The sequence below is a fragment of the Sardina pilchardus genome, chromosome 2 (genome assembly GCF_963854185.1).
Source record: "Sardina pilchardus chromosome 2, fSarPil1.1, whole genome shotgun sequence".
In the NCBI taxonomy this organism is placed as follows: Eukaryota; Metazoa; Chordata; class Actinopteri; order Clupeiformes; family Clupeidae; genus Sardina; species Sardina pilchardus.
In genome coordinates, this window is record NC_084995.1 from 34,327,426 (window position 1) to 34,351,054 (window position 23,629).

Here is a 23,629-nt window from a genome sequence, read left to right on the forward strand (position 1 = left end):
TAGTACTGAATGTCAGCTGTTCATTTTTACAAAATCTACTGCGCTACCCATCATTCTGATGTAACCGAAAACTGTTGTTACGAATATCTGAAGGGGATTGTCCTATCAGCTCAATGAGATGGAATGGTTCTTTAGAAGACCATGTAAAAACAAATTAGACTACATTATCAGCTTTTACTGTTAAATCACTTCTAACGTCCCAGACTGGGCTGGGTCGGTAGTTCCGCTTCCCCTCCGCCATAGCGGGTCTATCCCAGGTCCAACAAGAAGATAAAAGAATAAAAAGAGATCCTCGTGCTTGAGATTGCTTTTAATATAGAAACTCGAGAGACTGACAAAATACTGTCTCTTATGACTGGTGAACACAACAGGCGGGGTTAACTTTCAAGAGTTTGTGGGACTTGCGCCGTAGTTTTGTTGGTGAGTTAATTTCTAAGTTAGTCTACACACATTGCATCTAGACATCCACGTACTTAAAAAGGTGGTGAACAGGTGAAAGAAATATTTTAGGCAAGCCATTTCACCGCAGCACGGACCTTTAAAGTAATCTAGCCTAATACGCAATGTGCTGCAGAGATTCTCTAACACCTAACACGTTTACATTGGAAGGATGGCAACTGCATTCGGAGACTTCACTGTAGCCTAATCCTCACGATTCATCAAAAAAGTATGATGTGTCATATTTGTCTGAAGTCCTAAATAATTTGTATCTTAGTTTTGTTTACGTGAACGACTTTACAAAAGCCTAGTTAACAATGCGATTACTATGTTGATTGATTTGGGTGTCATCTGCAGACAGGGTGAAATATGATTTCAGAACATTGGATGGTGTTTTGAGTGCAATGGGCTATCAGTGTGGAATGGATGTAGGCTACATATGCATAGAAGGCACGGAAATGAATGTGTAGTTGCACTCTTAATTACATCTTAGGCTACACAAGGGCATTTGCAGATTGGCAGTGGGAGAGTAGCCTGAATTAGTAGCCTAAAGTGTTTGTGATATTTTCATTCCTGATAAAGGCAGACAGAGTTTGTGTGTTAATTAGCAGGCATTTTAGGATGATTTCCAAAGTTGTTGGCCTACTAGGAGACTTCATGACTTATGGATGACTTTCCCTAGATTTTTATGTAATTGCATTCGTATTTTGATATCAAAACTGACATCAATTCAGATATGTACTTTCATAACATGACCCTGGAGGTGGTTGTTTGACTCTTGGGAGAACTTTGGTGTAAGTAAACTTGTTGAGAAGTGATTTCTCTGTCTGCTGCTAGCTGTGATTTAACTAGACGGTGGCAAATGAAGTGGTGCTGCTCTGCCCTCTGATTGTGAGCAGCGGTGTCAGCAGGCCCGCTCTCGCTTGTGGCAGCTGAGGGGGAGGGCAGGTTTTGTGTACGTCCAGGAAGCCCTGCTCAGAATTTCCTTTTATAGAAGCTGCAAAACACAAAAGGCTCCTGGACGCTCTTCCTGTAAACAATTCCTCCACATAGCCACACATCTGGGGTACGGGAGACCAGGCGTCACAACCTTTGTTTTCTAACTCTGAATTGGATTGGCTGTAGGGAGTGTGTGACCCTCTGTGGCCAAGGAACCCATGGGATAAGGAGGGCTCTCCATCTCTCTCTCCACTCCTGCTGAGGAACTACCAGTTCCTGGCTCAGTATAGCCTCTCATTCATTCATGGGAAATTGTTGACTCTGCACAGTTCTCATTCATTAAAAGAAAGTATGGTATCCCATTGAGCCTATGAGTGGAAAATGAAGAGACTATACTGGACTTTTATAAAATAAAAAAAAGAGAGCACATGTTTTATGAGCAACATAACTGGACTTGTTTGGAAAGGTAGCCTATGTGGAACTCAATCAGATCTGAAATTGCAGCGTTGTTTGTTAGCATTGTTTGTTTGTTTGTTTTTGCTTGTTTGCATGGTTTCCACTCTGGGCTATTTAGCTGTTGGCTTTGCTGCGATGAGGGCTCAGGTGCTTCTGCTGCTACTGTTACCACTTTAGTTTAGCCTGAGCCTTATGTGATGTCTGGCAGAGCCCAACTGTGAAAAACAAACATGAGCTCATGACAGGGGCTCAAGAGGAATTGTAGTGACTCAGGGGAGTCGAGGGGAATGTCCGCACGCTTCCTCTTAAAGGAGTTTCTCTGGAGTAGTGTTTTCCCTTCCAACAGCATTCCAGAGGGTTGAGAAAGCACTAGTACACTTGAACGTCCACCACTGACAGACACAAAGGTGGATGGAAAAGGACCGGGCTGGCTGAAATGTCAGAAATTTAACATCTACTAGCAATGGTGAATTTCTTTTTTTTTTGTAGACCGTAAAACACCTTAAACTGTTGTTCAGTACCTCCGACCTCAAGTAACAGGTTACTGATTCACATGAATGCAATACTGTAATTTAGTAACCTGCAGTCGATATTTAGCAAAGGTGTCGTGAAAGATATGCCTTCAGGTGATTAAAAAAAAAGCCCAGCCCAGAGTGCTTTCTTTCACCGAGCGTTATCACAGAATCTTGCTCTCCCAACCATGAACACAAACACATCTCCAGAGAGCCAGGGAAGGTCACTGGAGTGCAATCTGCTTAGATTTTTGTGCCTTGAAGGTATTGACTGCCAGAAGACCACACCCAGCTTTGGTGAAATGACTGTGTAGGAGAGCAAGTTTAGACTTGGCCACCTGTAGGTTGCTAGTCTTAGCAGCACAAGTGAACTTCTCCAGCACTCTGCCGCTGACTTTTTCCATCTAACATTTTGTCCTGTTACTTTGCCAAGCACTGTCCTCATGGTCACTGTCATCTGTGCTGCAAATAGAAGCACCCTTACGTATAAACAGTTACAATCCAGATTCTGCCCAGGGCCCTCCAGTTGGGTGAGCTCTCTCTTCTTTTTGCAATGGCTACAGCACAGGCTGGGTCGACTAGAGGATGTCTGTTGTCGGATGAATGCAAAGCCACAGGTTCGTGTCTGCCAGCCTCTCCCCACAGTTCACACAGACGTCAACCCTGTGAAGTGCCTGTGTCACATGTGACGGGGTACTTTTCTGGCCGTAGATAAGCGGTGGCAGTTCCTGTCGCTAGGCTGGAGGATGGCCTTCTCATGTCACAGCCGGAGGGGAGAGGGGGCGGTGCCTCCTCTTCTCTTCTGATGCAGATAGAACACCAGTCTGCCGCCGAACAAGACTACACTCGCAGCGCGTGGAGGAGCTATGGAATGAGGCCCGCCTGCTCGGGCTTGCCCCTCGCTCATCTCCTGACGTGGGAAGGAGAGGGAGCGACGACGGACACTTTGGACACGTAGCAAGAGTGGCGAGACCCCCCCTCCCCTCCATCTCCCACCTCCAACACACACACACACACAACCTCACTTGTGTGCCTGCCTGGCTTGGTGGTTGGTTCGCTCGGTCAGTCAGTGTTGTGGTCCGTTGTTTGGCGCACAGGAGTGAGTGTGGAGAGTGCTGGGAGAGGCCATCTGGATCTCTCCTCGCGGGGCATTTCAGGGTGAGAACTTGAAAACGTTGGTTTTTTCTGTGTTTTTTAATCCTTCGTGGGTATGTCAGTATGCGGAAATGTTGTCGGGTTCTTTTGTGAGGGGCCATGGTATGTTGTCGACGCACGGCTGTTCTAGCTTCCTTTTTCTGGTTTCCTAACAGCACGAGGGCAGTGGCTGTGAGATTGTGATCTGATGTCAGAAAATATTTCCTTTTGCTTATCGCCCAAACCTCTCTGCGTCTCAGTCGTGTTATAATGTGCTCTAATAACATGTTGCATAAGTACCTAGAGAATATTAAAATCTGCGTATTGAATTGTATAGACCTTCAAAAGCATGGGACTGGAAAGATTGATGTAGGCCTTGATTTTGGCCCCATAGTGCTGAAAAATGCTGCAGAGGCAAATACCAAGCCTGAGGGTTTATGGTATCTTGGGTTAAGTAACGTTTACTTAACTGTAAACTCAGTGGTAAAGAGGATCTTTTTTTCATTCTAAGCGACATGTTCAGCTCCTCAATCATGGGAGAGTTCTATCTCATAACATTCTGCTTTATTTCAATAACTTTTCTAAGTATTCCAGTGTTCCCATATGGTTGATCATCACTCATGGTAACCAGACAGAGCACTACTGTTGCTACTTCTATTTTTATGAAGAAAACAGGAACTAGCTCTGCCTAGCTCTGCACTGCACTGCAGTTTTGCAACAGGCAACTTTTTGTTTGTCGTTTCTCAACTTTGCAAATTGTCTCGCACCGTGTTGTTGGACCACATAGACCACGACAGAATGTTTTGCGCCGATGCTAACAGAGATATGACTAGCTTTTAGCTTTCATGTGCTTTGTGATGGCTTCATTATTTTACAATTTATTACACCAAGTTAAATACAATCACAGTTGATGTGTCAGTTAAACTTGCTCACTTAAATATGATATGGGTCTGGCCATTTGAACGATACTCATCAAGTGGAACAATTGACAGTGTTGTAGCTGAAATTTCACACACATCAGTTAACTGGAGATGGCTTAGTGGAAGGAGCCTTGGAGCATGCTCGACTGAATTGGAGGAGTTGCATGAATGCTGTGTTGTCAAAAAGGAAGCGACTGTGGTCAGGTTGAGGTCTGCGCACTTACTTGAGATTGGTAAATTCACTGTCATTGAGGCGGGAGAAGCGCTCTTTAACCTTATTAGGGCATGTTAAAATGACATGCTTGCAGAACTGTGAGCCAGCCACATGGCACTGATTTTAAAACCAATCCCCGTAGCAGTGAGCAAAAGTGAACAGGTATGCGAGACTGGGCACGTCTGTCGGTTCGGCCTACAAGCACACACACACACACACACACACACACACACACACACACACACACACACACAGACAGACTCTTACGCAAAGACACTGAATGGCCTCAACTATTCTGACTTTGAGTGTCTCACCTTCGAAACACAGTGTTGGTTGGAGAATGGTTTCGCTGTATGCTGGTCAAGTGAACATCACATTGATGTGCATTGTAGCCGTCACGTTTTGGCTGACACGCGGCACGGTGCTATTTCTCACCGGTGTCCACTTCCTGTGTTGCGTAGTTCTACACCGTGACCCAGAAATGTGAAGGGTGCACTGCACTGCTGACATGGTGGTGCACTGCTGACATGCTACTGCACTGCTGGCTGCTGTCAGGGAGAGCAGCCGTGGTTGCGCTGCTCAGGCCTCGTAGAGACGGTGCTTCCTGGTTGGCAGTAAATTAAGTCTTGGTTGCCTTCTCATCCACACAAAGGCCAGCTGTGTGGATAGTAGCCCATAACAGAGAGAGAGAGAGGATAGAGGGAGGGTGAAGTTCCCTGTGAACAACAGTAGCCTCACTAACACAAGTCTCTTTTTTACAAAATGGTGGGCCTGTTTGCATTGCATGCTTTTCAGAATTGCCTACATGCCTACAGGTAATTGTAGACCAGTTTTAAATGACCTCTGTACAGGTGCAAGCCAACTAAGGAGTAGTAACTTGAACTTCAGGCCAGTGATGTTCCTGTGTTCTAAGTTATGGAGAAAAGCAGCACCCTTTCCTATCAGTTGAATTAGGGAGGACTTCCTTATTGGGAGGGTAGAGCATCATACACTAATTAACCCAATGTTCTCATGCCCTGCAGGTTAGTCTCTGAAGCCCTGTGTTCACCTGACTGCGCCTACTTGTCATGTCTGATAACGGTGAGCTGGAGGACAAACCCCCCGCCCCCCCTGTCAGAATGAGCAGCACTATCTTCAAGGACAACCAGTCGGCCAATCACAGCTCCAAGCCTCTGCCCTCTGTGCCAGAGGAGAGGAAGCCACGCAACAAGATCATCTCCATATTCTCGGAAAAAGGTGAGCTCAGTTCCGTTATATATAGGCTGTAACATTGTCATTGATTGGCTGATCATGTTTAGTTCTGCTTCAGCTAGCCTGTGTGAAGTGAAAGTGAGCCACTTTGTCAAAACTTTCTAGTGGAAGTTTCAGTGGGCACGCCCAATACCATGAAAACCAGGATGTCAGGTAGAGAGTTGACATCAGTGTTGGTTTGACTGTGGTGACGAGGGACAGAAAAGCGGAAAAGTAACATTTTGCCTCGACGTTGTTGTGCCATGGTAGGTGGACGGAAGAAGGACAAAGATAAGGAGCGTCCAGAGATTTCACCTCCCTCAGATTTCGAACACACTATTCATGTCGGCTTCGATGCAGTCACCGGCGAATTTACAGTAAGTACTTTGCATCATGATTAAAGGAAGCAATCATTTGGGGATGTTGTGCTGTACGATAGGTAATGTGTTTGCTGAGGGAAGGACATTTGTATTTGACAAAATTTTACAAAGTTAATACAAAGGTACCTCAGTGGTGCTCCATTTTAAGGTGGCTGTTTATGTTTATCTCTCTGTAGGGCATGCCAGAGCAGTGGGCTCGACTGCTGCAGACCTCCAACATCACCAAGTCGGAGCAGAAGAAGAACCCACAGGCTGTGCTGGACGTTCTCAAGTTCTACGACTCCGCTGGTGGCAATGGCAGGCAAAAATACCTCAGTTTCTCTGCCTCGGGTGAGTGCGTCCAATCTCCTGTGCTAGCTACCTCAGACTGTCCGACTCTCTCTGTTCACTCTCTCCACTTCCCTAGGCCCCTCTCTATTTCCCTTTCTATCTCCCTCACTTTCTCCCCTCTTCTCTCTCTATCTCCCTTTCTCTCCCTCTCTATTTTTCTCTTCCTCTCTCTCTCTCCATTTCTCTCCCTCTCTATTTCCTTCTTATCTCTCTCTCTCTCTCTCTCTCTCTCTCTGTTGTGGCCCCAGTTTCTCTGCTTTTGGTATTCTGTTGTCAAACTCTGAAGCCTGGCTGTTGGTATTGCAGACAAAGATGCACAAGCAAAGAAGGGCACAGAGCCTTCGCCGTCCAACAAAGATGAGGATGATGACGATGATGACGCACCGCCTCCGATTGTAGCACCACGTCCTGAGCACACCAGATCAGTGAGTGATTATAGCCCCCTTACTGACCCTGATGTATCTACTGTAGGTGTACCTGTGTTTTTTCTTTTACACAGTGTTAAACTGTAATTCAGTAATTAACCGCTGATATCCTGTCCATTATAATCCATATAAAGAGACTAAAGAGAGTGGGTAATACAGTGCTACATCATGTTAATGTGATGTACCATACATAGTGTACTCTACGCAAATGCCTGCTGGCCTTGGGGATTTAGTATGTCCATACAATAATGACTTGCTGTATCCCAGCAACATGTGTGTGAGGATGTCAGGATGACCTTTCTTGTTGCTCTCCAGATATACACACGCTCCGTGGTAGACCCCACCCCAGCGCCGGCCGCCAGCTCAGATGAAGCCAGAGGGGCCGACAAGCAGAAGGGCAAGAACAAGGGCAAGATGACCGACGAGGAGATTATGGAGAAACTGAGTACGACACTCGCTCTCACTTCCCTCTCTCTTTCCACATGGAAACAATGCTATACGCCACAAAAATATAATTGCAGTAACGCGCCATGAGCCAGTCCAGATGTTACAAGAAGTCACAGTTCATGTTAAGACTTCAGTTGATTTATTAGGTATTGAATTATGGATTTCACATGACTACAGGCAACTCATAGGAAGTTGTGTACAGGTTTTGAGAGAAGTAGGCTTTTTATGAGCATTCAGTTTATGAGCCAGGGGACGAGAAGTTGAGCTTTTAATTTTCAACATGGTGAGACGGTCTGATTAGAACTATAGTTGAGCAAGTAATGTAGCATAGGAAGTGTTTGCAATTCGGCATCTTATTTATTTAATCAAACACCCTGCTTTTGTTGCAAGTCTTCTACTTACAAGGTAACTTTGGCTGAGATAAAAAATGATCTTATTAGACAACAAGGTTAGTAGGGTTAGGGTGGGAGGTCATGACCTCATGGATCATGGATATTTTGCTTTATGGATAATGATGCTGTAATTAAATGAATATTGATTCTCTCCTCTTTTAGGCATCTACTGTATGACCATTGCCTAATTCTAATTGGAATTGATTAAGTTGATGTCAGTCTGCAGAAGTTGTATGCTTTTGGCTTAACATGTTGATTTTTCACATTGTTTACAGGGACCATTGTCAGTATTGGTGATCCCAAGAAAAAATACACAAGATATGAGAAGATTGGACAAGGGTAAGTTCATTGAAATGTCTCTCTTTGTGTGTTTGAATGACTGCATACACTTGTTGCAGTTGACATTGAATATAATTCAGTGGGAAAAGTATGACCCTTTTCTACCTAATATGTTAACTGGAGTGGTTGAATCTCTCTCTCTCTCTCTCTCTCTCTCTGTCTATCCATTTACCTCTCTATCCCTGTGTCTTTCTCCTCTCTATTTGCAGAGCATCTGGCACTGTGTACACAGCCATTGATGTTGCCACGGGTCAGGAGGTAAGCAGTCGTCAGACCGACTGACATGAAAATGTGAAAATGAGCACACATTCTCTCCAACACATGCTGTGTAATGCAGATGATGCCTGTAAAGGCTCAGGAACAGGATCTGAATTTTGATCCATTTGACTGTCAGATGGAAAGAGGAGAGACTGACCTACTTGTCACAGACCAGTAGCTTCTTCATGAAAAAACGGCTACACTCACATGTATAGAGACCATTAAGAATGCCTTTGGCATGGCCTGAATTGGGCTCCACATGCACATTGTATTGATGCACAGTGTGTAACTACTAGAAGAAAGAATGTTGAAGCTGTGCCTGTACCATGTCTAATATCCAGACATGTTGTGCCAGCTCTCTCTCTCCCTGACTTACGACCACAAAATCCTGTTTGTTTGGAGGGCACTTGTACAGGCTTCCCAGACAATAAGCTAAGAGTGGGAGTGGAGAGAAGTACAAACAGTGGACCAATGACCACTCCTGTAGTGATATTGCAAGAATGCAGTTTTGTGGAAGCTCGGCATCTGGAGGGGGGATGGTTGCAGTGAGCGGGGTGTTGCTGAATTAGTCAGAATGTACACACAGGTGTGTGTGATTTTCTTGGACCGCCTAAATACAGCCTACCAAAGATACAATTGGGACCTCAACATATATATATAAGTGGATTGGGTTGGGACTGGAGTGGAACCTCAAAATATTTACACTCATGACACCAAATAATATGAAAGTTGTCCACATTTGTGTGCGTGTGTGTGCACATTGTGTGAGGTTGCTGAAGCATTGGTCCCCTAAATGTTTGGCTGAAGAGTGCAAAGTTGCATTTATCCACTGACTGCGTAATTTTGAAAAATGCAAAAAAATGGGTATGCAGTCAACTGTATGCCTGCATTGACTTCAAACAGTAGATGGCGTATTGAGCCAGTTTCAACCCATACTGTCCTTGATCTTAACATCAGCAATTGTAACTTTGATCACATGACAGTAATATTAGTTTACAGTGCAAAATAGTATTTAAAAAAAATAAAAAAAGGGCAGTACCCTTCTGAAACCCTAAACCTCAAAAGCCAACACAAGTGAGTTCTCACTGTTGTCCAACCACACCCTTACACCCCCCCAGGTGGCCATCAAACAGATCAACCTTCAGAAGCAGCCCAAGAAAGAGCTCATCATCAATGAGATTATGGTGATGAAGGAACTCAGGCAACCCAACATTGTCAACTACGTGGACAGGTAAAGGCCCGCTTGTTTAACCAGCCTGTTGCTGAGGTGATACTCTAATCAAGGTATTCCTGTAGAATTGTATTGTTGGTGCAGGATTAAAAACAAAAAAAAAGTATTTTCAGTTGGAGGCTACGCCAACTAAGCTGTAAGAAAGACAGATGAATAAAGTATATCTATCTATCTATTATTTAACATGCATGGTAGTGTAGGCGTATTGTAGTCGGAGAAATATGTTTTTGAGCCTTCTGTGTTTTGGTTCTGCTCAGTTTTCTGGTGGGTGAGGAGCTCTTTGTGGTGATGGAGTATCTTGCCGGTGGTTCACTGACTGATGTGGTGACGGAGACCTGTATGGACGAGGCTCAGATCGCTGCCGTCTGCAGAGAGGTGAGACACAGTGGAGGGAGGAGGAAGTGCAGGAGGAGGAGGAGGAGAAAAGCTGTGTGTGCCCTCAGCTCTCCTTGTGTCTGTGCCTCATGCTCTTGCGTTCTCTCTTTTGTCATCCACAGTGTTTACAAGCACTGGAGTTCCTGCATGCCAACCAGGTCATCCATCGAGACATCAAGAGTGACAATGTGCTGCTGGGAATGGACGGATCCGTCAAATTGAGTAGGTGGCCCTTTTCAGGCTCTCTAGCACGTCCGACTAGAATACCTCATCTATGCTTAGCTGTTTATCAGACATTCTGGGAGCATGTGTGTCCAGTTTTCCTTGACGGCCTCCTCTTTGTCTCTCTCTCTTCCGCCCTCTCCCTCCCCTCACAGCTGATTTCGGCTTCTGCGCCCAGATCACGCCAGAGCAGAGCAAGCGTAGCACCATGGTGGGCACGCCGTACTGGATGGCTCCCGAGGTGGTGACCCGCAAGGCCTACGGGCCGAAGGTGGACATCTGGTCCCTGGGCATCATGGCCATTGAGATGGTGGAGGGAGAGCCTCCGTACCTCAATGAGAACCCACTCCGAGTAAGACACATCTTCAGAGAAATCTATACTGGTTTTAAAGACCCCATCCCACACACACACACACACACACACACACACACACACACACACACACACACACACACACACACACACACACACACTCACACGATAAGAAGTGAAAAGCAGTATATAATGCTAGACAGTCTAGCATTATATACATACTGCTTTAGACATATTGACAAGCCTGGCCAGTCTGATGGACATATTGCTGTAGTTGAAGATGTTTTTTTGTGTTTTGTTTTGCCTATTAACAGGCAATTGTGCCATCTTTCCATACATCTATATAGTAATGGCTGTTAACAGATAAATGACCATGTGCTCTGTGATTAACTCCAGGCGCTGTACCTGATCGCCACCAATGGCACTCCGGAGCTGCAGAACCCAGAGAAGCTGTCTCCCGTCTTCCGGGACTTCCTGAACCGCTGCCTGGAGATGGACGTGGAAAAGAGAGGAGGAGGCAAAGAGCTCCTGCAGGTAAATGGCAGCAGAGAGACACACCATAAGCAAGGCTCAGATCTGTTTATTTAGTGTGTATGGAGCGGATAAGCCGTGTTGCCATGACAACGTCTGACCTCCTGACATTCTGGATACTTCTGTCAGTATGCTTCAGTGTAGTACACAATATACACTATGTACTTGTGTAGTGTGCATGTTTTGTTCGGGTAGTGTTGTTGCAAATTAACTACAGCTATGCTGCCCCTTAAAGGAGCATAAGCCAACATTTCGGGAAACTAACTTATTCACCTCCCCCAGAGTTAGGTAAAATGATGCATACCCTTCTCGTCACTGTGCGTGCAGTAACTGACGTACCCACTGTTAGCCTAGCTTAGCATAGCTCATTGAGGTGGTTGGAACCAACTAGCCTAAAGCTCCCAAAATCACAAAAGAACTCTCACATTTTCTTATGGAAGTGATGATTGCCATCTAAATGCCGTTGGAAATCCATTCCATTATGTAGCCAAGATGGCAACCATTTAGGGCCTGAAATGCACATCCCTGCATGCACAGAGATATACTGTATATTGCTCATATAACCTCACACAGATGTTTGGTAGCAATATGTTTTAAATTGGCCCTTGGAGGTTCAGTCATGACAAAAGATTTTAAGTATTTTCCTCGACGTCTAACAAGAGTCCTACCTAACATGAAAACTTGTCAATTTCCTTCCAGCATCCCTTCCTGAAGTTGGCCAAGCCTCTGTCCAGCCTCACTCCGCTCATTCTCGCTGCCAAGGAGGCCATGAAGAGCAATCGCTAGCCTTGCACCGACGCCAGAACTCAAGTGACCTTGTCTACTACATTAAGAGGACATCGGACTGTTTTCCCCTCTTGGCCCAATGAACTTGCACATAACATGTTATCTTTGCCAAACTGTCTGGTCACAGCGCATCATGGTTAGCTGTACAGGGAAAGGGCCATCTCACAGTCGTCATTGTTGATCTGATGAGTATTTTTGACCATTCATGGGAATGGAACAATGTAATGTGATATAACAATGTTTGTGTTTTGTTGGAGATATTGTTGTTGCCTGGCTTCACTAAGCCATAATTCACTCTTTCTTTCTTTCTCTCTGTCTTTCTTTCTCTCTCTCTCTCTCCCTCTCTCTCACTGTTTCTTTCTTCCTATCCCAGGTATACATGATACTTGAAATCTGATAGCCCTGTCCCAATGAATCTCTCACCCTGTGCTGACTACCTATTTGCCTTTTCTTGTCTTAAAAGATTTTTTAACAAAGCGGAAAATTGCTGTATGGAATGAAATGTGTTATTAACAGAGTTGGAGAAGTGAAAAATAACCTTCAAAGTTTTGTTTTTAAATGTATTAAATCCTTTTGTATATTATGTACTTTGAATAGCAAATATAGAAAGCAAAAGCAACACAAGACATCAGGACTTTTTTGACTAGCTATTTGATATTTATGTGTATGTATACTGTGTTTTATATTTTTAACTAACAATCTGACAGAATACCCCAATTTGATTTATTTCAATAGTCTCAGCCAATGATTTGCTGTATGTCTATGTATGTGAAGTCTGATTTGTTTCTTAAGTAAAAATCTATACATATCAATGGAGAATGTGTTCAACAAGACATTCCAGTTACAGAAACTTGTAAAAATGCCCAAAGTTATAAAGTGGTGAAACAAAATTGAGTCCATAATTTATGAGTAAAGTTTGACCATGAATGAAATCAACATGATAGTTTTGTCCTCAGTGGTGATTTGAGATGCTACTCAGTTCCAGCTGTTATTTACATGGCTTGACATGCTGTGGTTATGTAACACAAGGCTGCAATCAGAGAACAAAAATAGCAATTTACTCAGGTGTTCAGTGCATTCATTGGTTATGAACCAGTGTAGATCTAATGTCCTAAGACTCAAGGTCCTTTTCATGGTATTTGGATGGCAATAGCATTGCCTGCTACAGCAGAGGTTCTCAAAAGGTGCTTTTTGGTTCCAAGGGCCCCTTGTGGGAGAGAACATTTTCCATGGACCCCCTCATAATCATAACAGTTAAGTACATGCCATTTGTACTCTCTGAAGTTGTGGCCAAGTTCATTGTCTCATGTTTTCTGGCAGGTGTGTAACTTGGTCTTTTGCCAACTTTGGATTTTCCTTCACTTGACAATGTGGACCGACTCAAACATTTGTCAAGTTCAATGTTAATGTGGGTGGGTGCCAATAGACACAAGTTGGTTGATTAAAAGGGTTTTCATCTAGATATGAATTTTGAAACGATAGGCCTCATCTTCATCATTTAAAGCAAACTATTTTGCGAACCCCTTGGCTATGCGTAGCCAATGCCTCTTTGAGAAGTGTCACTGTCCTAGAGAACATATGAGAAGCAAATGTAGAGTCCTGAGGATACAGTCGTATCCCTTTTTGTGATTGATGCATTTTAATACCACTCTTACAGCAGAAATGTAGGGAAGGAACTTTAACTTACATCATGCACATTTGCAGGGAGATGTGCAGATAGTCTGCACATTTGTGAAGATAGTTCCTTTTTTCCCTTCCTCAAAAGCATCATTTGTGCTCCCACGAAATTGCAATTGGCACTGTCATACATTCTAAAGACAAACATCTCAAACAAAGGAATTCATGTTACTCCTAAATGTTATGCATTGTGCTGCATTTAATATACGTATGTGGTTAAATAGACATCCTCTAGTACCCTCAGCAGTAGCAAGCCAGAAAATAACATATAAAAGGTTTTGTTTCAGAGGACTTCAGCTTACAAGGAAGTACTATTTGAGCAACTGCTTCGCTTCCTGTTTTTGCACCTGCTCTCACAGTTAAGACTGTGACATGAAGAGGAAGTCTGTGCAGAGGCAGTTAACATTGAGGCCTGTTGAGCAAGGTTGACACTATCTCTTGACACTTCATGCAGGCTTGCCTCTATGCAAGCGTTGGTCTTTTCCTTAGTCTATTTAAAGGTTTCAGTGGAACCTGAAGTATCAACCAATTTGTTGGGTGACCAGCTCTGTTGATGGGGGAGAAGAGCCCATCCGGCTCCCCCCTCCAAGCTGAGGGGGCCAGCGGGCCAGGAGTGGGAGTGGGCATGTTGGAGAACTCGACGCAGGAGGACCAGGACAACGGAAGGCTCTCATTCGACGACGCCGGACTCCCCGTCCAGCTTCAGAGTGGCCTGGAGACACTGCGGTCCGAGAGCTCTCTGACCGATGTGACACTGCGAGTCCAAGGGGTGGATTTCCCCTGTCACCGGGTCGTGCTGGCCGCCGCCAGCCAGTACTTCAAGTGAGTCCAAACCTCCACGTCTGACTAACGGAGAGAGAGTGTTTGAATTTAGTTAAAATGTTACACTGAAATGTTGAGTTCTGTAAACAAAGTTTTAAAACAATGCCCGTCTGAAAACCATCTTCTGTTTGGGTGTGTTTACCTTCAGAGCCATGTTCTGTAGTGACCTGCGAGAAAAACATGAGGACAAGATTAGTATTAAAGGGCTCGATGCAGAGACCATGGAAATCCTCGTAAATTACACCTACACGAGCAAGGCACTCATTACTCAACACAATGTGCAGAAAATACTGGAGGCAGCCAGCCTGTTCCAGGTGACATTATCTTACATGCTTTGACTTGCCTTTGTTTTGGGGGTTTTTTCACTCATGCTTTTTTGTCCCCTGAATGCTTTTAATTAATGATTCCAGGCTGTTCGCCTGACATTCATAACAAAATTTAATATTATAGGCCTATACTTGTTGCAGACAGGTGGGGAACGCTATTTTCTTTCTTGTATTTATTTCTCTATGCCTTTTACAAGAGAAGGAGTCAAAAAACAGGATGCAGTAGTGGTCTCAAGGCACTTAGACAGGGAAGTGAAATTGACCCTTGTTTACTTGCACGCATTTTTCCATCTGGTCTAGTCTGATGGGTGTGAGCTGGGTGGCTCCACATGTTTATAGGCAGCACACTGTAAATGTCTGGTTCCATAGGCTGGGTCTAAACATCACTGAAGCGTTAGAGTGACAAAAACAACAGACAGATTTGTATCTGCGTATGGCTAGTTTTAGATATTAAAACAAATGAGAATTTCCATCTATTTAAAAAATATTGTATATATTTTGACTGATCTGATTCCTTGCATGAAGTGTCACAGTAATATACGGTTTTAAAACCCCTACAATAATCTTTGAGAGAAAACCTCAATAATGATAATAAAAACATGTCTCTTTCTAGTTCACTCGCATGGTAGAAGCCTGTGCCAGCTTCCTAGCGGAGGCCCTCCACCCAGACAACTGCGTGGGGATCCTACACTTGGCCGACGCGCACTCTCTGACGAGCCTGAAGGCCCGCGTCCAGTCCTACATCCTGCAGAGGTTCACGCTGGTGGTGGCCCATGAGGAGTTCCTGGAGCTGCCCGAGGACGTGCTGGTGAGCCTGCTGCAGCGCGACGACCTGGCCGTGTCCGAGGAGGAGCACGTCTTCGAGGTGACCATGCGCTGGGTCAGGGCCCGCGAGGCCGACAGGGCCCCCTCCCTGCCGCGGGTGCTCAAGCACGTGCGGCTGCCCCTGCTGGATCCCTGCTTCTTTGTGGACATGGTGGAGGGAGACCCACTGGTCCGCAAGTGTGAGGGACTCTTCTCACTGCTGCAGGAGGCAAGGGCCTATCACCTGTCTGGGAGTGAGGTCAGCTTATTGCCTAATTCATGACAAAAATATATTTTATTCAAAAACAGACTCATTATTGGTTAACTTGATGAGAGTGAAAAGCTGCCATGCCATACTGGTTACAGCATCTGGTCTTGTCTCAATGTTTTCCCAGGTAATTTCAGAGCGCACCAAACCAAGAATGCAGGAGTTCCAGTCGGAGGTGTTCATGATCATCGGAGGCTGCACCAAGGACGAGAAGTTTGTGTCTGAGGTGACATGTCTGGATCCACTGCGCCGGAGTCGTCTGGAGGTGGCCAAACTGCCCATGACCGAGATGGAGACAGAGACCGACAATAAGAAATGGGTGGAATTTGCTTGTATCACATTCAGGAATGAAGTCTATTTAACTGGTGAGTGATTATTTCTGTTTTCTCTCAAAAAGAGTAGGCTAATGTGAGACTTTTATATCTGGATGTGTAGGCTAATGTGTGGGTTTCAGAGTGTCAGAGTGTCAGAACTGCATTTCATCAACGATTGTGCTGGATAATACACTGCTAGTGCTAGATAATATTTGAGGAGGATGTGGAAGTTATTTTGCATTTCATAGACAGTCAGATGAACAGTATGAGGAGGAGATGGGGTGGAGGTGGGTTGGCAAAAGAGTGGGCAGCTTAAAAAAAGATGTCCTAAATGATCTCTGCCAGTTGAGCAGTTAGTCAAATTGCTGGGCATGACTCCACAGCTTGCCTGAACTAACGCTACAGTATATGTTCCATTTCTACATTCCTTCACATCATTTTCAAAAATCTGAAATTCAATTCAGCAGAGAATTTGTACATTATGTTTATTCTGTGGTTTGGGTATTGTGGTTTTAGTATCGCATTCCTCTGTTCTGGAACTGATTACATTAGGAAATACAGGCTATTTAATTAATGTCTCAGGACCAGATCAGTGTATTGTGCATGTTAATCATTATTTTGGTATTAGATATACCAAATTCTCCTCTGCTTCTATTAACGGTCATGCTCATAACTGGCATCATTGTTTGGACCCATATATTTGGAGTTGATCTCAAAGAGGCCTGACAAATGGGTTGGGGTTGGTTTCCACAGGTGGGAAGGAAACTCAGCATGAGGCATGGAAGTACAACGCCTCCCTCAACAAATGGATACAGATTGAATACATGACTCACGGCCGCTGGAGACACAAGATGGCAGTTGTGGGTGGAAAGGTTTACGTCCTGGGAGGTTTCGATGGAATCCAAAGACTGAAAAGTGTGGAGGCATACGACCCTTTTCACAACAGCTGGTCTGAGGTAGGTTGTGTCTTGAGGTCGTAGTAATGGGATTAAGGAATTATGGAGTACAGCTGCTCTGATGACAAATTGTGATAATTTTTCTTTCAGTCGGTTGATTTATTCATTTCCTTCTTTCAGGCTACCCCACTCTCCCTCTGTGTCAGCTCATTCTCTGCTGCCAGTTATGAGAAATGCATATATGTAATTGGAGGAGGTCCCAATGGCAAACTGGCCACAGACAGCATGCAGTGCTTCGACTCAAAGACAAACGAATGGACTCTCAAGAGCCCAATGCCTGTTGAGGCCAAGTGCACCAACGCGGTCACTTTCAAAGACTACATCTATGTTGTTGGTATGTATCAGACTAACTATAGGCCAGGGACATAATCACATCTCAACATCTCACTGATGACAAAAAAAAACTGACGAGTTTCTGCTCTCCTTTTCAAGGTGGCGCGATGAAGGCCCTGTATGCCTACAGCCCACAAGAGGACGCATGGAGCTTGATGACCACCCTGACCTGCGAGAGAGCCAGCTGTGGGATCGCGGCCTGTAACAACAAACTCTTCATTACCGGAGGCCGAGACGACAAGAACGAGGTCATCGCCACCGTCCTGTGCTGGGACCCTCAGGCTCAGCGGCTGACGGAGGAGTGCGTGCTGCCCCGCGGGGTGTCTCACCACGGCAGCGTGACCCTGAGGAAGTCCTACACTCACATACGGAGGATTTCACCCCCCACGTGACCACAACTTGTGCACTGACTGGGCATCAGAACTCGAAACTGCTACAAGAAAAAACTTGATATTCTGCCTGTAACTTTTGTTCAAGCACTGGGAAGTTACTGTGTACTCGGTACTTACCCTTGAAAGTATCTAATGCTATGTGCATCATGGACTTATGGTTTACATATCTTGCCTTTATGTTTGAACATGAACTGGACTTACTTTTAGATTACATTTACCATTTTCTTTTTTACAACTTATCCCAATATCCCGTGCATTACCATTCTCTTTCATTGTTACACCACAATACCCCTTAATGTATATAACCACTGAGTGTTCCGACCCACTACTCTACTATTCTACTACCTAATGTCATACAGTACATTTCATTACAAAGAACAAGGGGGTTACAAATCAGAATTTCTTTTATTTGTATTTTAAGAAAAGACATTATGTACAAAGACCTCTTTCTGTTTGACTTCATAAAAATATACTACATATACACAAACATTCGTAAATCTAATCAATAAACGCAAGCAACAATATGCTCTATGCGTTCCATCCCTGATCGTAGGTTCAACAGTTCAGTTGTTATTCCCCCGGTTTATGCCTAAAGAGCTGAGATGGACTGTAAATGTTCTGTCTTTCGGTCCCTCAGTTGAGTGGTGGCGTGGCCTGGGCTGTCTCCTGTCCGGTCGAGGTGACCGCTCAGCGCCGGTGCCGGCTGTGGCCGTGGCTGGAGTGGGACCTGCTCTGGTGCTTGCTCCGCTGGACGTGCTCCCTGGAGCGTGAGCGTTCCCGCCGTTCCCGGTGGTGGCTCCGGCTGCCGCTGCCGCTGCTACTGTGCTCGTGCTTCCGCTTCAGGTAGTCCCGGTCGCGGTCACGGCCGCGGTCCCGTGAGGCGGAGGGCGAGCGGCTCCGGGTGCGCCGCCGTTTGATGCTGTGGCGGCTACCCTCGCTGCTCCGGTGCTCGCTTTTCAGGTGGGGCAGGAGCGGCGACCGATGGCCCTTATGTTGCCGCGGTGATGGGCTGTGGCTGCTGTGAGAGCTGTAGGTTCCGGAACGACTGCGCCTGCTTGTGATTCTATTGGAACAGAAAACAAAAATGAAATAGCAGAATCAAGCCACACAACAATTACTTTCCGTTATGAAAGACTTGGAAAATATTCAAATGAGCAAACTCTGAGTAAACCGTTAACATCACCCACTATAGAACATAACTAGATACGGAATACTATGGCTATAACATAATCACTGTAATTAGCTGTGAATGGTAGCACTTACTGTCTGTGAGGGGATCGGGAATGTGACCGTGACCGGCTATGGTTTTGACCATTTTGAAAGGATTCCTTGGCGTCCTTGTTGAGGCTGAAAAGTAAAGACAGTGGTCACCAAAATATTCTCAAAGAAAAATTCTCAAAGAAACTCTTCACAGTCATGTGCCCCTAAGTAACCGCATCATGTACTTGTTGCAGGCTTCTTACCCATTTGCGGGGATTTTGGAGATTGGCTGCCTCTCTTCCGATTCCTTTGGTGCTTTGCTGACTGGTGACTTATCTTCTAGTTTCACTTCCCTTGGTGAACCTGCGAAAAACATATTGACGTCAATTACGTACAAGCATTGATGGAACACCTGACCTATTTTCGCCCCGCTATAGCTCACGTTACTATTATAATCTGGAACTGATATTTGTACTTCACTGAACTGAAAACCATTTTAAAACGTGCACCAATCAGCAACCACATGGAAAGTAAGCGTTTGAAATGTAGGTACAACAGTGATGGTAATGCTGTGTTTCAACTTTGAATGTTGTGACAAAGGAGGAAGAAAAGAAGCCCTATAGAGGTCAGTGCTAGTTGGTTAAGACTGCCCGATTCTTTGGCTTCAAAATTAATCCGCAGCTTACGTCTATTAGGATTCAATGACTGGAGACAATTATCAAAGGCGCAAAGACAGGCTGGCCCTTTCTGCCAAATGAATTTAGGTCTGGTCATACAAGGCTAACTACTTAATCTGCACAAAAGAACCAGCTGAAAACTCACAAAAACACAAATGTTAAGACACTCACATGGTTTGGATGCAGGTGAGAAACCCTCGGTGCCAGTGAAGGCGGGGGTGCTATTAGGATTCAGTCCCTTGGCCTTGAGCTTGGCTTCATCCAGGAGAAGCTTCTTCTTCTCCACTTCTCTCTCCAACTGCTCATAGTTTGGCTGTGAAAAAGAGGGGTAGGAGATCCTTCAGTGCCCCTTTCTGAGGACCGCGATCAAATAGTTTAAATATCATTCAAAATTATTGCAAACCATCTATTTCGACTCTCAGTCTAAAAATAACCACATGATGTCAGTGGGGTGTTTTCTTTGAAATGTGTATGTAATTCCACTGTATATTACCTTCTTCCTGGAATAAACCTTCAAGGTGGTGATGCAGATCTCTTTGAGGTCCTCCTCAGTACCACCAAACAGAAGAAACCAGTGTGGTTTAGAGGGCAGGGGGATCTGCAAAGCAATAGACACATTGACAGGAAATGATTAAAGTGGGGTTTTTTTTAGCTTACAGACATCAAAAAGCCCCAACATACGAATAGTATTATTTATGCACCGCAGTATATGAACAAACCTGTAGAGCTCGGGCTGCGAGGTAGATACAGGCACAGGCAATGGTCTCCGCTTCAAATCTCACAAACACGTTTGTGCGAAGAGCGTCATTCATGTAGTTCCTGTGGGTAAAGAGACACAAATACACACCTACTATGCAACACCTGACGCACTGACCTGAAGACACTTTACACACTTAATTTTGGAGTCTCAAACTTTGTCCTTTCTCTCTCAATAAAGATGTAGCCAAGATGGTGAACTTCAAGGGAGCTGTCCATAACCCACAGTATTCCTAAAAAACATTACTGACATTCTTTTGGGTTTAAACAGGGAACTACAATGGCAATTGACAATTTTTGCACTGTGCTTACCTGGTGGAACAAATTCAGTATATTGAAAAGGGGCCAAGTGATGAAAATTAACTGAGCATGAAATCAGCTCATTAACTAAAATCTGTGAGTAAGTGTTCTTCACTACAGTGATGAACACACACTCATAGTCTTTTTCCAGTTATCATTATGACAGAAGAATTTCACTAAGACAATATGTACACCATGGATAAATGACGTACCGTGAAAGGCCTAATATTTGGGCAATGAACAAAAATGGCTATCAATGGCACCCGCAAAAACAAAAAAAGAAAATCCTTGACACCCCAGGCACACAGGCTGATGTTGCCTGGTAGCAAAGGCCCCCCCATTCAGAGAATCTCCGCTGAGAGCTCTCACTGGATTGGCCATCTCGAAAAGGCCAGCCATTATGGAGGGGGGAATTCCTGAGGTCGTGCTGCAGGAGGAGTTCTGAAGTTTCTCTGACACTTACCACCATGGGCTACCCTTTAATCAAAGAGTAGAAAAAGGACAAAGTTAAAGAGAGCTCTCCATTTGCAGTGATCTAATTTGTATAGAGTAATATGCAAACTCATGTAACCAAGGAACACAGGTGTCAAAGCTTTCTGAAGACAGTTCGGCAAGACTCATTTGAAAATCAATATAAGAGAGAGTGTGTGGCCAGAACGCGAAACCCTGGCTTACCTGATTAAGTAAGTAATTCCAAGTATGGTCTGTGCCAACCAACCAACATGTAACACATGCTTTACAGTGTAGTGTTGCCACTAGATCCCGGTGTCTTTGAGCTTGGCTCACTACACAGCAATGCTGTTCAATCACTCTTCCGGCTTGATCACCTACCCACCCATCACTTATTTGGGTTGTTGACCCATTCTAAGTAGGAGAGTGTGCTGTAGAAGTTCAATCTCGGGGGGTCATGACGGTTTACAAAACCTGTTTCCTTCCAGGTTTGGACTTTCAGAGTCAAATAGAGGTCTGGAAGCCCTCCCACAATAATAAATACATAGTTTGGTTGGCTCAGGAGCTATTATATTTTGCCTGACAGTTGGGCATCGACTGCATTCACACAAGTCAACCAGTCATATCCACTGCCAAACAGTCCGGTCAAGTGGATAGACACAGGACAGACTAGTGGAAACACAGCAAATGGATATACATCTTCCCCTGTCAAACTGTGTGTCGGAGAAAAATTCCACACCATGTCCAGAGTAAATAGGTCAACAAATGTAACGGCACATGATTACAAAGAACAATGTCCTTACCATGCTGTCTGGACCAGCATCTGATTCTTCTCGCATTCGAGGACTTGAAGATACATGACGATGACCTAAAACAAACAAGAATTTGGTGATTTTGGGTGGAGATAAAACTTGGGATGTAAGAATGCACAGAGAAGCGCAGGTTGAACTCACTTTGTGTGGATGTTTGACATGAACACAGAATCCCAGTTCCTTGAGAATGCGGCGCTCTGCTTTGATGACTTGGTTTTTGGTGTTGATGTAATTCTGGTCAAGAACCAAGGATGCGAACGACCTGATATGAAAAATAAAATCACATAATTCAATGACTATCATAATGAAATGAATTGAGTGGACCTTAGATTCGGTACAATTAAAAGTGACTCACCGTTTTCTGTCCCTGTTTTGTTTCAAATGATGAAACACGTTGATCACATCCCTCACTCTTCTAGGAGACTCTTCAATTTTAGAAGCCAAATTTATACAGGACATGGCGACAATCTGGAAATCACATTGAACAAATAGGTGTTAGGACAACAACCTGTCTTTGAAGGCTTGACTGTTAGTTCAAGTCCTCCCAAAGGCAACAGCAAAAATCAACAAGTCATTATAGGGTTAAACAGGCATCCATGTTAGGTAAATTAACGTTAGTGACTCTCCCAGAGCCATACACCGTTAGAGATTCGGATTCTGCGACCCAAACCTCTATCGGATTATTCCGTGTAAATACCCCAACTTACCTCGAAACTATGCTTGATGAACGATTTAGAGTAAAAGAAGCGTTGGAAAAGTACTTGTGCCGTAGCCATTGCCACCTGTAACACATGAAAAACAGAAACTCTCAAATGCAGCCGGAGTTGTTTGCTAAGCCAGTGACTCATAGTGCGTCATGCCTACGTTGACTTGCTGCTTAGCCGGTAGACAAAGACCGCTCTCTCAACCAAACCTAGCATTAGCTAACGCTCGCTAGCTGATTACCCAGCTAAAAATAGCTGTCCAGATCATTGAATTGGCACAAAACAAATCTGATTAACACTTCATAACGGTTAAATCATTACAAATATCACAATTGTATGTATTACTGAGTGTATATCAAACCTGTGGTAACCGCAAAAGAATCCCAGCAGATTGAATCAACTCGCAACCCAAGATCCGAAGGTCCGTCTCTGTCTCGAGGTCGAGGCCATCGAGCATGGAGGGTGTCGGAGAAAGCCTTTCCTCGGGTACTATTGAACTATCAATCGCAAGATAAACCTCGGAGTAATGTTTATCGCCAATCAAAATACCCTCATTGAGGGCAGGGGTGTTCAAATGTGGCGATGCTATAATGTTACTCAAAGACATCTTCACACTCGCTTCGGTACAGAATGTTACAGTGGCAAATTGAACAGCGGAAATAAACTTCGCAACGTCGAACGAGCGTCATAGGCGGAAATGACTTCATCATCATATCCGGTAAAATGTTAACGCGAGATTGGGGGTGCGAAGAAGCCAGAGCCAAAGGTTTTACTGTCTGTGCAGAGCCCATCTTCTCACATTCTCTGAGCTCTGTGAGTAGGCATGAAAGTATTACTATAACTTATTGGCTTTGTTTGTTCTTGCTCTAACTAATCCAGGAGTAGACTACTGAAGAAATAAGTGCAGAGAGAAGACTACTCTTTCACTCATAAATCATGCCATAAATGTGGCCTCATGAAGCCTAC

The 23,629-nt window shown here is 44.5% G+C and overlaps 3 protein-coding genes across 4 annotated transcripts; 2 read left to right on the plus strand and 1 right to left on the minus strand.

Annotated features, from left to right (window-relative positions):
- Positions 1–224: 224 nt before the first annotated feature.
- Positions 225–12,684, plus strand: pak2a (p21 protein (Cdc42/Rac)-activated kinase 2a). Of its 2 annotated transcripts, none has more exons than XM_062528023.1 (14): positions 225–420; positions 5,636–5,849; positions 6,114–6,220; positions 6,400–6,553; positions 6,860–6,978; positions 7,294–7,423; positions 8,093–8,156; positions 8,366–8,414; positions 9,533–9,645; positions 9,903–10,020; positions 10,143–10,242; positions 10,398–10,594; positions 10,952–11,089; positions 11,786–12,684. In XM_062528023.1, the coding sequence occupies exons 2-14, from the start codon at positions 5,681–5,683 to the stop codon at positions 11,870–11,872; spliced, it is 1,545 nt and encodes a 514-aa protein (XP_062384007.1). In that variant the 5' UTR covers positions 225–420; positions 5,636–5,680; the 3' UTR covers positions 11,873–12,684. The 2 variants fall into 2 exon arrangements, with proteins under 2 accessions (XP_062384007.1, XP_062383999.1); XM_062528015.1 differs by lacking the exon at positions 225–420 and adding an exon at positions 3,163–3,503.
- Positions 12,685–13,946: 1,262 nt separating this feature from the next.
- klhl6 (kelch-like family member 6) lies at positions 13,947–18,288 on the plus strand. Its single transcript, XM_062528032.1, has 7 exons — positions 13,947–14,371; positions 14,520–14,685; positions 15,311–15,760; positions 15,897–16,134; positions 16,837–17,039; positions 17,160–17,373; positions 17,472–18,288. Exons 1-7 carry the CDS (start codon positions 14,103–14,105, stop codon positions 17,762–17,764), a joined length of 1,833 nt encoding a protein of 610 aa, XP_062384016.1. The 5' UTR covers positions 13,947–14,102; the 3' UTR covers positions 17,765–18,288.
- Positions 18,151–23,342, minus strand: ccnl1b (cyclin L1b). The gene is made up of 11 exons (XM_062528044.1): positions 23,025–23,342; positions 22,667–22,741; positions 22,315–22,427; positions 22,101–22,221; positions 21,951–22,015; positions 20,361–20,460; positions 20,135–20,239; positions 19,813–19,954; positions 19,228–19,327; positions 19,028–19,111; positions 18,151–18,827 (listed from the first exon to the last, which is right to left on the minus strand). The coding sequence occupies exons 1-11, from the start codon at positions 23,268–23,270 to the stop codon at positions 18,452–18,454; spliced, it is 1,527 nt and encodes a 508-aa protein (XP_062384028.1). The 5' UTR covers positions 23,271–23,342; the 3' UTR covers positions 18,151–18,451.
- Between the last annotated feature and the right edge of the window lie 287 nt (positions 23,343–23,629).

Coding starts and splice junctions, on each gene's coding strand:
- ccnl1b (XM_062528044.1), bottom strand. CDS start 23,270: ATGTCTTTGAGTAACATTATAGCATCGCCACATTTGAACACCCCTGCC. Junction 22,222..22,314: donor CAAAACAGGGACAGAAAACG/GTGAGTCACTTT, acceptor TTTTCATATCAG/GTCGTTCGCATCCTTGGTTC. Junction 22,016..22,100: donor ATGTCAAACATCCACACAAA/GTGAGTTCAACC, acceptor TGTTTGTTTTAG/GTCATCGTCATGTATCTTCA.
- klhl6 (XM_062528032.1), top strand. CDS start 14,103: ATGGGGGAGAAGAGCCCATCCGGCTCCCCCCTCCAAGCTGAGGGGGCC. Junction 14,686..15,310: donor AGGCAGCCAGCCTGTTCCAG/GTGACATTATCT, acceptor GTCTCTTTCTAG/TTCACTCGCATGGTAGAAGC. Junction 17,374..17,471: donor AGACTACATCTATGTTGTTG/GTATGTATCAGA, acceptor CTCCTTTTCAAG/GTGGCGCGATGAAGGCCCTG.
- pak2a (XM_062528023.1), top strand. CDS start 5,681: ATGTCTGATAACGGTGAGCTGGAGGACAAACCCCCCGCCCCCCCTGTC. Junction 10,021..10,142: donor TCGCTGCCGTCTGCAGAGAG/GTGAGACACAGT, acceptor TGTCATCCACAG/TGTTTACAAGCACTGGAGTT. Junction 11,090..11,785: donor GAGGCAAAGAGCTCCTGCAG/GTAAATGGCAGC, acceptor ATTTCCTTCCAG/CATCCCTTCCTGAAGTTGGC.